At 42.7% G+C, this 15,231-nt stretch overlaps 2 protein-coding genes across 8 annotated transcripts in view; both read right to left on the reverse strand.

The window, feature by feature from the left end:
- The window catches only part of LOC139582920 (vacuolar protein sorting-associated protein VTA1 homolog), a 51,741-nt gene extending 50,593 nt beyond the window's left edge, over positions 1-1,148 (reverse strand). For all 4 annotated transcript variants that reach the window (XM_071413386.1, XM_071413385.1, XM_071413389.1 and 1 more), the window contains exon 1: positions 939-1,148. In XM_071413386.1, the coding sequence (XP_071269487.1) occupies positions 939-1,029 (91 nt within the window). In that variant the 5' untranslated portion in view covers positions 1,030-1,148. The remainder of the gene's footprint in view (positions 1-938) is intronic.
- A 252-nt stretch (positions 1,149-1,400) lies between these two features.
- On the reverse strand, positions 1,401-5,868 carry LOC139582921 (gap junction epsilon-1 protein). 4 transcript variants are annotated; one of them, XR_011676456.1, is made up of 4 exons: positions 5,706-5,868; positions 5,460-5,555; positions 3,952-4,134; positions 1,401-3,193 (listed from the first exon to the last, which is right to left on the reverse strand). XR_011676456.1 is itself a non-coding variant. In XM_071413390.1 (3 exons), exons 1-3 carry the CDS (start codon positions 4,646-4,648, stop codon positions 3,255-3,257), a joined length of 618 nt encoding a protein of 205 aa, XP_071269491.1. In that variant the 5' UTR covers positions 4,649-4,987; the 3' UTR covers positions 1,401-3,254. The 4 variants fall into 4 exon arrangements, 1 of the variants encoding a protein (XP_071269491.1); XR_011676455.1 differs by having other exon boundaries at positions 5,460-5,552; positions 5,706-5,865; XR_011676454.1 differs by lacking the exon at positions 5,706-5,868 and having other exon boundaries at positions 5,460-5,698.
- Positions 5,869-15,231: the final 9,363 nt, after the last annotated feature.

Here is a 15,231-nt window from a genome sequence, read left to right on the forward strand (position 1 = left end):
ACGCACTGAATGGAGCTGTACGCATGCTACCCAAAGATGCTGAAGTAAAGACATTCTTTTCAACATTAACTTGTTATTGTATTGAATAATCAGCATACAAAACAACTTCCTTTATACTGGACACCGATACATAAAAATGGTATCCACAAGTTAATCTAACTCTGGGGAAGTAGATAACGGGCATCAATTACAAAATCCCGAAGTATCCCCTTTAAATTTAGGTGGCTGTTGGTCATAATATTTTGAAGGCATAACGTCATTTGTGTAAATAAACTACCGGCAATCCATCAGAAAGCATTTTAGGTTGCAGGAGAGGGCTAAATCAAGTAATTTGAGGACGTTTTGTTATGTTTATTCTTCTAGAGAAAAGGGATTGTCACAAAATGTACCCAACGTTAGGCACATATCTTCCTTACGCTGTCTGGCAAGCCAAATAACCAGCCATGATCTTACCATATAAACTGCTTTTTCGCAAAGGTGGCAAAGCATGTTAGCTACTAATGTTACTTTGAGCATTGTCTAAAGCTGACCTTTCTAAACCAGTTGGCTAACAACTAACATTAACTAGTAATAAATGCTATGCACCTCGACTACTTTTGTGGAAGCAAAAAGCCGACGGAGGCAAGCAAAGGTCCAGGAAGTGCGTTTACTTAGCTACCCACTAGTAAGACTGTCAGCAAGAAAACTTGTCAAAGTTGTAGCTCGCAAGATGATTCGTTAGCCGCTACCATTAACTACCTGGTGTTATGATTCCATAGCTAACGTTAGCTAGCTACCTCTAGCTACCTCTCTACGCATCTCATAACATTACGGATTTACATGTTCGCAATAGTTAGTTACCTAACGTTAGCTATTTGACTTGACGATGCATAGTTATGCCGATACGTTTACAGATGATTGGCAACTAACGTTAGCCGAGTTGGCTAGTACAAACTCACAGTAATAAGCCACGACAGGATCCCTCTTCTCATGTTCCTGTGCAGTTCTTAGATAGTGCTGAATGGCTTTTAGCTGTGGTGGAAGAGCCATCTCTAAGAATATCAATAACACTAACTATAACAGATTAACCAACAATCGAAATGTGGATCGTTAGTTAGCTCTAAAAAGTGTTCCTAATATCGAAGAATTATTCTGCTCCTTGTTCAATACGTATAGCGCCATCTCCAGGACCGGAGGACTATCAAAGCAAAACAGCATCATATTGATATATTAATTACTGTGTACTACTGCAATGCATACCACTTGTAATCTCAAGAGCTGTGTAGCCAACAATATTATAATATGAATGTAATAACAATCAATGAGAATTATGGCATACCTGTGCAGTAAACTGTCATCAAGGAACTGCATGCAGCTTGTGGTTTGGGGAGTTGTTCGACACCACAATGATCTGCTGTGGTTACACTGCATATTCACCTTTCCCCCCCAAGAGATAGCATGGGGCTATCATAAACACTGGGTATGTATAGAAAACAACTGAAACTGGGCATGCAGCTGTTCTGTTATTGTAGGATTGCTTTGTCAATACAAAAAAATGTCAGTACAAAAAAGCTGCAGCATAGCAGCACCTCTAACAACAACAAAGAAATCATCTAACTGATACTTTTGAAACGTAAGAAAATGTTTGATCCTGAGCTAAAAAGCAACACAGACAGATTTTTTTTTAAAACATCATACTGTACAACAATATTGTCCTAAGATATGAGTTGGTCATAAAATGTGCCCCTTTTATTAAACAAAGCTGAGATGTTTTATGCATTTTATAAAGAACACTCAGTCAAAACAGACAATAGATGTAATGAAATTCAATAAAATTACGCTAAGAAATGTAAACATTGCAAGCAAACATTAGTAAAAATAAAAAACCTACGTAACAGATATGGGTCCTTGTGGGGTATTTCAGAATGCAGGACTAATTACTTTGTGAGCTAGATATTCAAAGTTTCGATCAAGCCTGATTTCTGATTAATAAAGGTAACTGTATTTGAGCTTATTTCAAGTTCAACATCTCTTTCAACAATACATTCCGCAGAATTTCAGACTGTGTATACCGGAATTAGCTTGATAACTAATTGATCCCACTTCCCCAAAATACTCCTCAGATTTACTGACAACCAAATGAATGTCATTGCTTCTTTTAACAGTTACCTCAGCTTTTTATACAAAATGAAAGAGGCAAACTTTAAAACTATCCAGCTGTCACAAATACCAGAAAGCAGTATGCCATATTGTACCTGAGATGATACATTTAGCTGAAAATAATAACAAAAGTTGGATGGATGCCTGATAATAACTTACAGATACAAAACAAAAGAGGTAATCATTTTCAGTACAGCAACAGCACAGGGTTAAATCAAAAGCATAATACTACAAGCTATGAAATGGGTCTTAAAATAGTCAAATATATGGGTTAACTATTCACACTGTGACCAGCAGACTTATCAGCAAATACACTTAAATCTACAGTGATGTGCAGAATCTGCATGATAAATCTGGTAGCATGGAAACCCATCTTCTTTAACTGTTATTGATACCATTCCTATATATAGTATTTCAAAACCTTAATTTCACAATCAAAGGATGTGCAAAAAATCATTCAAATTTAAAACTAATTTGAGAACCTTTATATAGTCTGGAACTTCAATTCATACAAATGTACAATTACTAATTTATTATGAACTAAAAATAATAAAGGCCAAATATTGAAATCAAATCTAAGCTTCATTAGGTGAAATTTTTGCCTGCCTTTTTTTCATCTGAAGGCATAGTCCAAATGCCTTAAAATGACCCATTTTCAGCTTGTGTCGTAGGGTATCAGGATGTTACCATTGATGACATGACATTGGCCATATGTTGTACTGGACAATTAGATTACATTACTGTGGGATGTAGGTTTGTCTATAGGCCCCTAAGAAGACTACAACAATGCTATAACACTTTTCACTGGGTACAAATACTGAAGTATGGATGTGGAAAATATTAGAATTACTGGTAACACATTTCTTTCTTATGTGGGCCAATGATTGAAAGCTGCATATGTCACAACAATATCATTAGTCTATTGACAAAATAAGGTTTAAATCTGTGTGACTTGACTTAAACAATGGGATTATGGAAAGAAGTGTCTGAGTGTCGACTCCCAACAAAAAAAAGCAGAGGTATGTAGTTTTCGGCCTTGGTGTCCATGCGAGACCTGGATAGACACACAGAAACTTGAAATATGACCAATTACTCTGTAGCAAATAACACACAGGTCATTGATTGGTCAAATAACCCAATCTCCTACAGAGTATCTCAAATATCTCAGCAACACACAGCAGCACCGTGATCCCAGTGAAAGTGTACATTGCACTTAAAAATATGGTCTTTTCAAAGTGTTCCGGCACCATGCATTTTGTGACATTGAACGTCTTTTCTAGGGCACTGGCATCACACATGTAGAGTGGGTGAACCTGGAAACCAAAGAGATGGCTCTGCAACCAAAAAGCGATGACTTCCAGAATAATTCTTAGTAGGACAGAGATGATGTAGAAGACAGTGTATGTAGGTCTCTGAAGGATTTCCTCCTGGTCAATGTTTTTACAGGCAGCATAGAGATGAAATACAGCTCCAGGGACTAAAACAGTTACCAACTGCAATGCCCAGAATACCTGCAAGCAGAATAACATTCTGGCTAGTGGAAAAACAAACTATTCACAAGTCCACATTGAACAACAGCACATCTTTGAGTCCCTCTGTTAATGACGTTGTTGTTTACATTGACTTCAACTGGAACTTAATGACTGGAATGAATACTGTTGGGTTTAAATCACATTATACAATATCATCAGAATATTATAACGATGGTAGAGTGAAAATTCACAACTGTTTGTGGATCCTGACATATTACCCATGGTTTCTGTCTAGCTTGTATTCTAATATCAGATAAGTGAATGCAGGAAGCTGTCTTACCTGAGGTGTTATCGGCCTAAATTGGTTGTAACAGTAGAGATTTAACTCCCTCCTGTCTGGATCACAGCTGAAATGGAGAGCTTCATTGCCATAGACTGCAAAGCCCAGGACGCCCAGAAAGAACATCCGAACAGAGCCAAAGAACAGTGTGTGGAACTGGCCTATCACTGTCGGAGGCCTGAGCTAAAACAAACACACAGACACAGAAAAACGCTTTAAAACAGCATTTGTTTGTAAAAGATTAAAAAAATTGTGTGAAAACTGATTGAGGAAGCAGAAGTATGATTATCATTTCATGAATTACACAAACATTTGTGAACAGATGACACATTGGAATACACCACCCTCATGAAATAATTGCAGATGGACCAAATATCAGATCTAAATTAAACAATTTCAAACATGCTTATTAATCAGTAATGCATGGAGTATTTTGGCAATAGGTTATCTGTCATGTTTCAAACACAAACCTATTCTGAAAATAGGATATTTACTCTGCTATATGTAACACTTAGTCATCTATCAACAAATGCAACAGTCTATCCATTCTATTGTACAGGTAGATGATATGAATGAATAATTCAGAGAACTCACTGGGCTCAAAGTGACCACGACCATCGTCCAATATTCTATATATTCTTGGTATCACAATACTTACACATCCTTCGTAAAAGTTCTTAATGTAGTTTAAAGACATGACTTGGCTGCTATTCTCCCAGTTCAATTATTGTAACCTGGGGGTCATTGTCAATCTGCTGGCATCAGGCAAAGCCAACAATAAGTCTGAAGCTCCTAATGACCTTTTGCCGCTGAAAGCCCTTGTCAATGCATATTTGTCTTTTATCCGTGGTGCCTTCATCAATTTACCCACTCAGTAGAAAAAAGACAACAGAAAGGAAAAACAAAGGCACGGGGCATGTGTTCGGCCCATAATCCCCATTGAACAAAGTCAGCGAAAAAAAATATTTGTAAAACACAATAGGAGAGAAAACAAAATAGTAAAATACAATAGTGGCACTTGAGTGTTATTTTGAGCTTCCAACTGAACAATATGAGATAAATTGTGTTTGAAAGTTAGTTTTATAACTCCATCTAAAGAATTTGCATGTCAATTTCCACCTCCATTAGTTTTTAATTTCACGGATGACATTTGAAATGATAATTGTAGAGAAGTGATTTAGGAGCTACTGAACAGCTTCTGACAAAGGAGCATTTATAAAATACACATTTCAGCGAAACTTTTATAATCTTTGAGTAAATTAACTCGGAATAATTTCACTGACATATTTGTACTGACATGAGGCACACGAACAAGTGATTTATATAACTACGCAGTCAAAAGGAACTTCTCCCTGTTGGAACATCGCGATACACACCCTGCACTGTAAGTAGCCTACATCTGAAAGATCATTCACCAAGTTGTCCCAGCTTCAACAAGTTAGAGCAAAAACACAGCAGGAAAACACGACAAAATAAACAAAGCAGGTAATAAAATGAAGTCCACACACCAACCGTAATCCAGGCGGAGTGCTGTTCATTCCCCCTCTCAATCAGAGCTTGGGTCCTACACTCATACCACTCTTGCACTCCCAGGGAGAGACCTGCTGGAAGAGTACCATGATGGATGCGTTTATTTTACTGAACGCGTACTTGTCAGAGCACAAACAACAAACCAATAAGCAAAGCATCAATGAAATCAGGCATTTGGAACTGTCAATAGAGAGAGAGAGCATAATGGACAGAAGTACTATTACTTAAATAAAGATAACACCGTCCCGCAAACATCCAGAGAGAGCACGTGGTCCACACGACGCAATCACTCAGCTGTTCCTGTCCTCATCAGTCAGCGTAAAAAGCAACATCCTACCTGAGGGACATAAATGACTGCTCTACCACGGACGTATATCATATGTGACCCGTTTCAGGAAACTAGGCGGTAACTTCGATAGGTAACACACACAAACATAAGGACAAGGCATAGGCCTATAACTCAATAAATAGAATAGCCTACACCTGCATTAACTATGAGTGGTCTGAATTGGAATCCGTTTTACGCACAAACTGATAGAAAACAACAGTAGACCACATTGATATGGACATTCTCCAAGGCATTGGCATTTAAAGCAGGTGTTTCTGTGACAGGCCTACAGTTGAAGGGGTTTCAGTCGTTGCCAATTTATTAAATAAACGTTCAAATGCAACTCACAGCCGTAACCATTTCCATTGGCACTGCAGACTGCAGAGCTCTGCATAGATAGACAGAGACGAATACGTTTAGCATAAAATGGCTTCATTCGTATTAATCAGTCATGGCAAAGCACGGTGAATATTACATAATTGCAAATGTGCTTTCCTGATTGTAAATTATAAAGTATCGATTTGCCCCAAGTGCACTGCACTGTAGCCTATGCTCCATATAAATGTTTCTTAATATGATGCATGTGCCAGTAGATGTCACTAAACAAGCACACACGATTTGGGAAAGCATCACAACAAATAAAACGGTCGAGCACATTAAAGAACGACTGAACATTCCGATTCCTCATGTGTTTCTCTGTTGCCCATTATGAAAAACTAAATTTCCGTCTTGGGGGTGTGGTGGTTCGATGTGGCAGTTTTGGATATTTGTCCCACATGAGACACCATAGCAACTAACCAGAATCACTTCCTCAAAATAGTCAGAATGAATAACTCAAGAAAGCTGTAATTAATTTGGACATTTTAGTGGTGCAATTTTACATATAGCTAAGGCAGCGTTTCCCTAACTCGGTCCTCGGGAATCCAAGGGGTACACGTTTTGGTTTTGGCCTTAGTACTACACAGCTGATTCAAATAATCAAATATTGATGAGTCAATTATTTGAATCAGCTGTAAAGTGCTAGGGCAAAACCCCCAAAGGGCACCCCTTGTAGTCCCCAGGACCGAGTTTGGGAACACGGAGTTTAGGTGTTTGGTGCCATATTTCTTAAGTAAAAAAAAATGCATTAGGTGTTGTCTTATGTAAACAAAGTCTGATCCGCTACGCAGGTCTGTCTGACTGTCTCGAGTTCACACTGCACGTCCTTAGCCCAGGGCTAAGGAAATTTTAGCCCTGGGCTAAGCGTCTGTTCACACTTGTGCATTCTTGGGCTAGCACCAACCTTAGCTCACGGCTAGCTGGCCCTGCTCTGGAGCAGGGTTAGCACAGACTTCAGGCAAGCCCCAGAAACACAGTGCCAAAATAGCCAGTGTGAAACGAAGTCAAGAACAACACACAGAATCAAAAAAGCTACACACTCAATTTGCATATGCTTGTGATGCGTTCTGCACGCTATTTTATAAGTAAATGTATAGACCCCTTTCTGTGTTTGCAAACATTGTCGGTGGCAGAACACAGTTCTTATACATTTACATTTAACATTTAAGTCATTTAGCAGACGCTCTTATCCAGAGCGACTTACAAGTTGGTGCATTCACCTTATGATATCCAGTGGAACAACCACTTTACAATAGGGCATCTAACTCTTTTAAGAGGGGGGGGTTAGAAGGATTACTTTATCCTATCCTAGGTATTCCTTAAAGAGGTGGGGTTTCAGGTGTTTCCGGAAGGTGGTGATTGACTCCGCTGACCTGGCGTCGTGGGGGAGTTTGTTCCACCATTGGGGTGCCAGAGCAGCGAACAGTTTTGACTGGGCTGAGCGGGAGCTGTACTTCCTCAGAGGTAGGGAGGCGAGCAGGCCAGAGGTGGATGAACGCAGTGCCCTTGTTTGGGTGTAGGGCCTGATCAGAGCCTGAAGGTACGGAGGTGCCGTTCCCCTCACAGCTCCGTAGGCAAGCACCATGGTCTTGTAGCGGATGCGAGCTTCAACTGGAAGCCAGTGGAGAGAGCGGAGGAGCGGGGTGACGTGAGAGAACTAGGGAAGGTTGAACACCAGACGGGCTGCGGCGTTCTGGATGAGTTGTAGGGGTTTAATGGCACAGGCAGGCTCCCAGCCAACAGCGAGTTGCAGTAATCCAGACAGGAGATGACAAGTGCCTGGATTAGGACCTGCGCCGCTTCCTGTGTGAGGCAGGGTCGTACTCTGCGAATGTTGTAGAGCATGAACCTACAGGAACGGGTCACCGCCTTGATGTTAGAATGCCGCCTTGATTATAGAATGCCAGCAAAAGAGAGCTTCTATTTACATGTTGCTTATGAGTGCATTTCATACTACTTTTGGATTGATTGGATTTTACGGCTCATATGAACGTCCTGCTTAATATAATGTTGTGTCAACATCGCAAATCAACTGCATTATATATTTTTTAAACACTTCAACCTCAACCAGTAAAATGGCTATTTTGCTACAGCCTGTCAATGAATGTTAGCATTCTAGCTAACAACTGCTGCATCAAGTTATTTTGCAAAGATTAATACCAAATATAATCTTAGCGACTGTTCAAGCTATAATCAAACATAAATGTAAGAATATGAGAAACCCAAGTAATAAAAATGTAACTCTAGGCTATATTGATGGTGATGGCTTTCTTACTGCAGCCAAGATTTGCGCGCATCTGTGCATGATGTCAGTGTGTCGTGTACTGGAAAGGGGTCTATACTATTTCATCCTTATGTAGGAGAGTTATTCCATCAAACTTCAAATTATTAGAATAGTACACAACGCAGGACAGAACATCCAGGTTGAGGGTCAGTGGCCCAAGACCGCAAAAAGGAATATTCCAAGTTCAGACAGAAAGGGGGATTCAGATCGCTATGATCGCCAGGAACTTTACTTTTGGTGTATATTTTTAATTGTTGCGCTACTGGTGCTGCCTGTTGATGTTAGGTCGCCATCTACAGTAGCTGAATGATGTTAACATCTTCGGGTTTGTTTCATTAAATGTATTTTATTTCATCTGGGTGCTTGCGTCACCTACTAACACCCTGGTACTACCCGTAGCTCCCGTTCTCCTCAGTCCAAGAAAACGGAGAAAAGTGTGTTGCAGATTACTCCTTTGTAGAAGTCCATAACGTGAAATAAATAAAACATCCCAAGATTAATGCTGTAGATATTGTTATAAGGGAGTGTGAGACTATTGAAACATGTAACTTTCAGAGTTGTATTGTTGTTATTAATATAGTTTACAGAGTGCTAAAAGTGCTGCTGTTGCTAGCTAGCATGCCTTTCTGTGATGCAGACGGTTAGCTGAGCTGGTGCTGGCGTTGCATTATGGGAGATGTAGTTTTTGCCCTCTAAGGCCTGAATGGGATAGAGGCGATTTCACATTGTAACTTGTTTGTGTTGCAGTGTTTTTGTACACGAGTTGTTGTATTTTGGTACTGTCAACACTGAAAGCACCTAGCAATGTATTGGGGATGTGAGACAGAATATGTATTTTTATTTCTTCATGCTCCTGTATAGAACAACTTGTCAGATGGCGCATTGGAGACGGATGTGTTCCTGTCCTGTCTTTTCACAATACTATTGCAGGTATGGTTCCATTGTCTAAGAATTAAGATTATACATTGGTGGTATTAAGGACTGGTTATTATTTTTATACTATACATTATGGCTTTATGTATGAATGTGATGTGTGTGAGTCCGAAAAAACACTGAGAGAGAAAGAACAACTTGTTAGATGGTGCATTGGAGACTGATGTGTTCCTGTCCTGTCTTTTCACAATACTATTGCAGATCAACATAAAAGCCAAAAAGACAGCCTTGGTGTCGCTCTTCATTTCTTGGTTCTCCTATGGTACATATAAAACCCGCTACAGATTGGTGCCGTGACCCGGATCAACAGATCAGCTGCAGCAGATCGCCGGGGGACCCCTACACAGAACTGGATCGACATCACACGTTTATAACATTTGAGGGAAAGGTGAACTTTGGACAATATGTTGCATACACCTCAGTTGTATGAGATTACAGAACAGGAGAGAGAAGACGTATCAGGTGTTGGTGATAACAATGTACATGTTACTCCGGTTGGTGTTACTGTGAGAGATCCACAAGGTATTGCCACTGGGGTGGGGCGGGGGGCTCAGTTGGCCAGTATGGTGGAACATAGTGCTAGAGCCAGTCCTCTTAGATACCCAGCAGTCAATTCTAGAGTGCCAAGTGTTAGCAGTAGCCAACCAGGCAACAATAACAGTGAAGAGTCCCAGAAGGCCATAGGGGGTGAAAATGAAAACCGAACCCAATTGCAAGCCCTAGCAGAGTTAGTCAAACAACTGGGCAGTGAAATAGGAAATCAAGTTGCCGCTCATCTAGCAGGGGCTGGTCCAAGCACTCCCCCTCCCCAACCAATAGTAGAAATACCTGATTGGTCAAAGGTCAACCTAATTCTGAAGTCAGACGTCAGAGAACCACCCCACTTCCGGGGTGATAGCACAGACCGGTGCACAGTGACTGAATGGCAAGAACTTATGCAAGCTTACTTGAAAAAGAAGGGATGCAGTATATCAGAACAGGGGCAAGAGATACAGGACAGACTGATGGGGCGGGCTAAAGACATAGTCAGAATTGGGCTCCGTGGAAACCATCAGAGACCCTGAAGCCATATACAATATCTTGAGGCAGCACTTTGGAGAAGCAATCTCATCCACAATTCCATTAGGATACTTCTATGAAACCTTACGAAGACAGTCAGAGAGCTGCTTGGATTATTGGGTTAGACTGAACAAAGCAATTGACCTTGCCAATGAGTGCTTGCAAAGACAGGGAAAAAGAGTGGATGATCCAGGTCATGAGGTGACCATGATGTTTGTTAAGCACTGCCCTGATCCAGCACTATATGCCACTCTTAGGTGCAGGCCTATTGAAAATTGGACCGTTGGAGTTTTGTAGGCAATGATTGACAGCAAATCACAGAGACAAACAGTCAGCCAGACACAGGGCGCAAAGTACTGCCAAGGTAGAAGTTGTGATGACCCCCGACGCTTGAGGAGGGTTTATGCTTCAAATGTCACAGGACAGGCCACAGAGGCTTTGAATGTCCAGCAAGAAAAGTTGGAGAGGCAACTGCCGAGGCTCCTCCTGGGCCTGCTTTAAACTAACATGCTCACGCCAAGAGGGGGGCAGTGTGGGTGAACATGTTACACCCCCACAGAAAACCACAGATATAAGGACTGGAAACACAATGAAAACTGAGGCGATTTGTCCGAAAATAGAGAGTAATGACTGTCTTTTCTATGTTCCAGTAATGGTGCAAGAAATTGTAGAACTTCAAGCTCTGATAGATAGTGGGTCTATGACCTGCACGTTAAGTGAGTCAGCTGAAGACACACTTCTGAGATGTAATGTGATAAAACCAGAGTCTAGAAAGCCAACTTAAGTAGTTCTTGTAGGCTGTGGGGGCAACCCACAGAATATGAATATGACTTGAACATTGATCTTTCTGTTTTAGTTGTACCTGGACAGACAGACGACATGATAGTTGGATAGAACGCCATACAACACATAATGCAACAGGTTAAGAAAACAAAATGGTATTGGGACAGCCTCTCCAAACCTGCCAAAGGACATCCACATGGACTTTTACTCAGCATGCTAGCCAACGTGAACCGCTGGCACGGTGACAAAATACCAGAAAAAGTGGGAACTGTAATGCTCAAGCAGAGTGTGACTCTCATGCCTCAACATGAACATTTGGTCTGGAGAAAACTGAAAGAAAAGGTGCCGCTATCAGTTGGTAGTACTGTAGTCAAAGAGGCCACTACAGCACGATCTGCACCAAGAAATGTCCTAGTAGGATGCACTGTATGTCCTTTGAGAGGTGACAAGTGGGTCCCCATGAAAGTGATCAACATGTTGGACCACCCTATTGTTCTCCGCCGTAACACCAAGTTGGCTGATGTGCACCCATGCCTAGCCCTAGAAGATCTTGAGCTCTATGCCAACCCAGTAAGGTCCAGTCTGCTCTTTAGAATGTCACCCAAGCTGGGGAAGAATGTTCAGTTAGTGGGAAAAGGGCAAAGGAGTATCTACAAAAGTTGGAAGAGTTGGGCTTAACAGAAGTTGACAGGGTCCTGTGAAGTGTCTGACATGTGGAAAGGAAAACTAGTGGGCCTTATTGCTCAGTGTGAAGGCATCTTCTCCAGGGAACGACTTAACTGTGGAGAAGCGAAGAACATCATCCACCGTATCCGACTCAAAGATGAAAAGCCTTTCAGGCTGCCGTACAGGAGGGTCTCTCCATCCAACTACCAGAAACTGAGGCAGACGGAGGGAATGGAGGAGCGGGGCATCATCCGAAAGTCCAGTAGTGAGTGGGCCTCCCCCTTGTCCTGGTTTGGAAGCCGTCAGGAGAGTTGAGAATTTGCACTGATTTCAGATGGTTGAACCAGAGGACAGAGAAAGATGCATACCCATTGCCCCATCAAGCCGATGCTCTCGCTGCTATGGGAGGGAACTGCTTCTTCAGTACTATGGATTTGACTTTGGGGTTCTACAACATCACCATACATGAAGATGACTGCAAGTACACAGCGTGCACAACACCCACAGGTTTATTTGAGTATAACAGAATGGCTCAGGGGTTATGTAACAGCCCAGCAACATTCGCCAGAATGATGACCTCTTCGGCGACCAGAACTACTTGTCCCTCCTGTGCTACTTGGATGATCTCCTGGTTTTCGGGAAGAGTGAGCAGGAAGCCCTGGACCGTCTTGAAATGGTGTTCTCCCGCCTTAAGGAACACAACCTGAAGCTAGTGAGAGAAAAAAAAAAAATACTCAGAAAATCTGTCAAGTTTTTAGCCATATCGTCACGGCAATCATGTCTGCAATCAATGACATCACAGCAGCTGACCTGATGGAAAATTATGGGAAAACGCATTCACCCACCAAAGTCAGATCATTTCTTGGTGTGGCAAACTATTATTCCCACTTCATTGTGAGTTTCTCAGGTTTAGCCAAACCACTGTTTAATCTGACTGCAGGACAGAAAAGTAAGCGGAAAGGAGAAAAACCTCACGGCGGGGCCCTAAAACATCTGAAACCTGAAGGCTGGACTGAATGTGAGGAAGCGCTGGAGAAGCTAAAGGTTGCAGTCCCCCAAACAGCTGTGCTGGCTCACCCAGACTTTAGCAGACCGTTTCTCCTATCAACAGATGCATCAATGGATGGCTTAGGTGCAGTACTTAGCCAGGCATTTGAGGGTGAGAGTAGGCCCAGACCAGTAGCCTTTGCAAGCAAGACTTTGTCGAGGTCCCAGTCCCGTTACCCAGCACACAGATTAGAGTTCTTCGCTCTTATGTGGGCTGTGTGTGATAAGTTCACCCATTGGCTGAAGGGGAATAGATTCACAGTCCTAACAGATAACAACCCCCTGACATATATAATGACGAAACCAAAGCTAGACGCCTGTGAGCAACGGTGGGTCTCTAAACTGGCCCCCTTTGACTTTAAGTACATCCCCAGGCCTCAGAATGTCCCAGCAGACCTGCTTAGTCGACAGCCGTTCGTTGGAGCTAGGAAGGCGAGTGAGTTCCCAGAGGATGTGACTTCAAAGTCCATCCAGGACGCATTCAAACTGTCAGTCAATATCCAAGGTGGTGAGATCCTGGCTCAAGTCTCTTCTGAAGGAGTGAAAGCAGTTTTGGAATCCTGTCTGGAGTGGGGTGCGAGTGTGCCAGTGCGCAACTTCCAATTAGCCCAGTATTCTGCCAGCATCCTTCAGCATGAAGGGGGAGCGGCTACTCTTCCAGTCCTTTCTTCTGATGTGATACGAAGAAAACAGAAGGCGGATCAGGTGCTGGCCCGAGTGGCGTACTTTGTTGAGAGGAGGAGGAGACCTTCGCGGAGAGAGAGGGCTCATGAGACTGCCCAAGTGTTGAGAATGCTGAAGCATTGGGATAAACTCGAAATCAAGGACGAGATCCTCTACCGAAGATCTAAGGACAGAGTTGTCAAGAAGAGGTACCAGCTGGTGGTGTCAGACTCCCTTAAAGCCATCGTTCTGAGGGGAACCCATGACGAAGCCGGCCACCAAGGCCAGACTAGAACACTCCATTTGGTACGTCAAAGGTTCTTCTGGACTGGAATGGAAGAGGAAGTGAAGAAGTATGTCTCCTACTGTAAGCGCTGTGTGGTTGGCAAGACAATGGAGCCAGAGGCTAGGGCACCTTTGGAATCTATACAGACCAGCACAGCGTTAGAAGTGGTGTGCATAGACTTCTGGTCAGCAGAAGGAAGGGATGGAGAGAGCGTTGATGTACTCGTCATCACAGACCATTTTACGAAGCTGGCACATGCGTTTCCTTGCCCGAACCAGACAGCAAAGGTGGTTGCCCAGAAGTTATGAAACCAGTTCTTCTGTGTCTATGGGTTTCCCCAGCGGATACACTCTGACAAAGGAGCAAACATTGAGAGTCACTTAATCTCAGAATTGCTACAAGAGTCTGGAGTCAAAAAGTCCCATACCACTCCATATCATCCTATGAGCAACGGTCAGACGGTAAGATTCAACCGCACGCTCGGTAACATGGTCCGATTGTTGCCAGCGAGAGCAAAAGAAAGATGGCCCATGATGATACAGACACTCACCTTCTCGTACAACTGTACCACACACGAAACGACAGGATTCACACCATTCTTCCTGATGTTCGGACGAATTCCACGGCTGCCAGTGGACATCATGTTTGGAAGTACCTTGAAAAACGAAGACGCGTTCCAAAAGGACCTGCGAGAGGCTGTCAGGATCGCTCAGGCCAACACCACCGAAGCTCAGAAAAAGCAAGCAAGGCAGTATAACAAGAGAGTGAAAGGCACTGCCCTGGAGATTGGAGACCGAGTTCTCTTGGCAAACCGAAAGGAAAGAGGAAAAGGTAAACTTGCCGAATTGTGGGATTCAACGGTCTATGTGATCACTTGGACAGACCCGTCTGTGCACATCTACAGAGTCAAAGATCCGACTACCAAGAAGAGTAAGGTAGTTCATCGAAACTTCATACTGCCAGTGAACTTCCTGCCGGTGGGACAGACAGACGAGATGTCCACAGTAGCCTCTACTGCTTCAGAAGAGGACATAAACGCAGACAGCGGTGACGAAAGACCGGTATTCGATGTGGATGAGGATCCAGAGGATCTAAGGACTGCTGTCTGGATTCTCGAGGGCCAGAACCCTTAGGGGCCCACGGAAGCTGAAGCTCAAAAATCTTCAGGACTGGAAGATGGAGTAAACATGAGAGAGGCTGATCCTCAAAGCCCAGGGAAGGACATGATCTCCGGACAAGCAGCTAACTCAAGCACAGGAAGCTCCTCAAGGATGCCTGATGATGATTCAAGTGATCCTTCTGAAGATGACACAAGTAGAAAAG

This window comes from Salvelinus alpinus, chromosome 8 (assembly GCF_045679555.1).
Source record: "Salvelinus alpinus chromosome 8, SLU_Salpinus.1, whole genome shotgun sequence".
NCBI classification, from domain to species: Eukaryota; Metazoa; Chordata; class Actinopteri; order Salmoniformes; family Salmonidae; genus Salvelinus; species Salvelinus alpinus.

Excerpts from the sequence above, each read along its gene's own strand:
- LOC139582921 (XM_071413390.1), bottom strand. The coding sequence starts at position 4,648 with ATGTCTTTAAACTACATTAAGAACTTTTACGAAGGATGT. Across the intron at positions 4,135-4,609 it reads AGAACTTTTACGAAGGATGT|CTCAGGCCTCCGACAGTGAT; the intron begins GTAAGTATTGTG and ends TGTTTGTTTTAG. Across the intron at positions 3,651-3,951 it reads TTAGGCCGATAACACCTCAG|GTATTCTGGGCATTGCAGTT; the intron begins GTAAGACAGCTT and ends TTCTGCTTGCAG.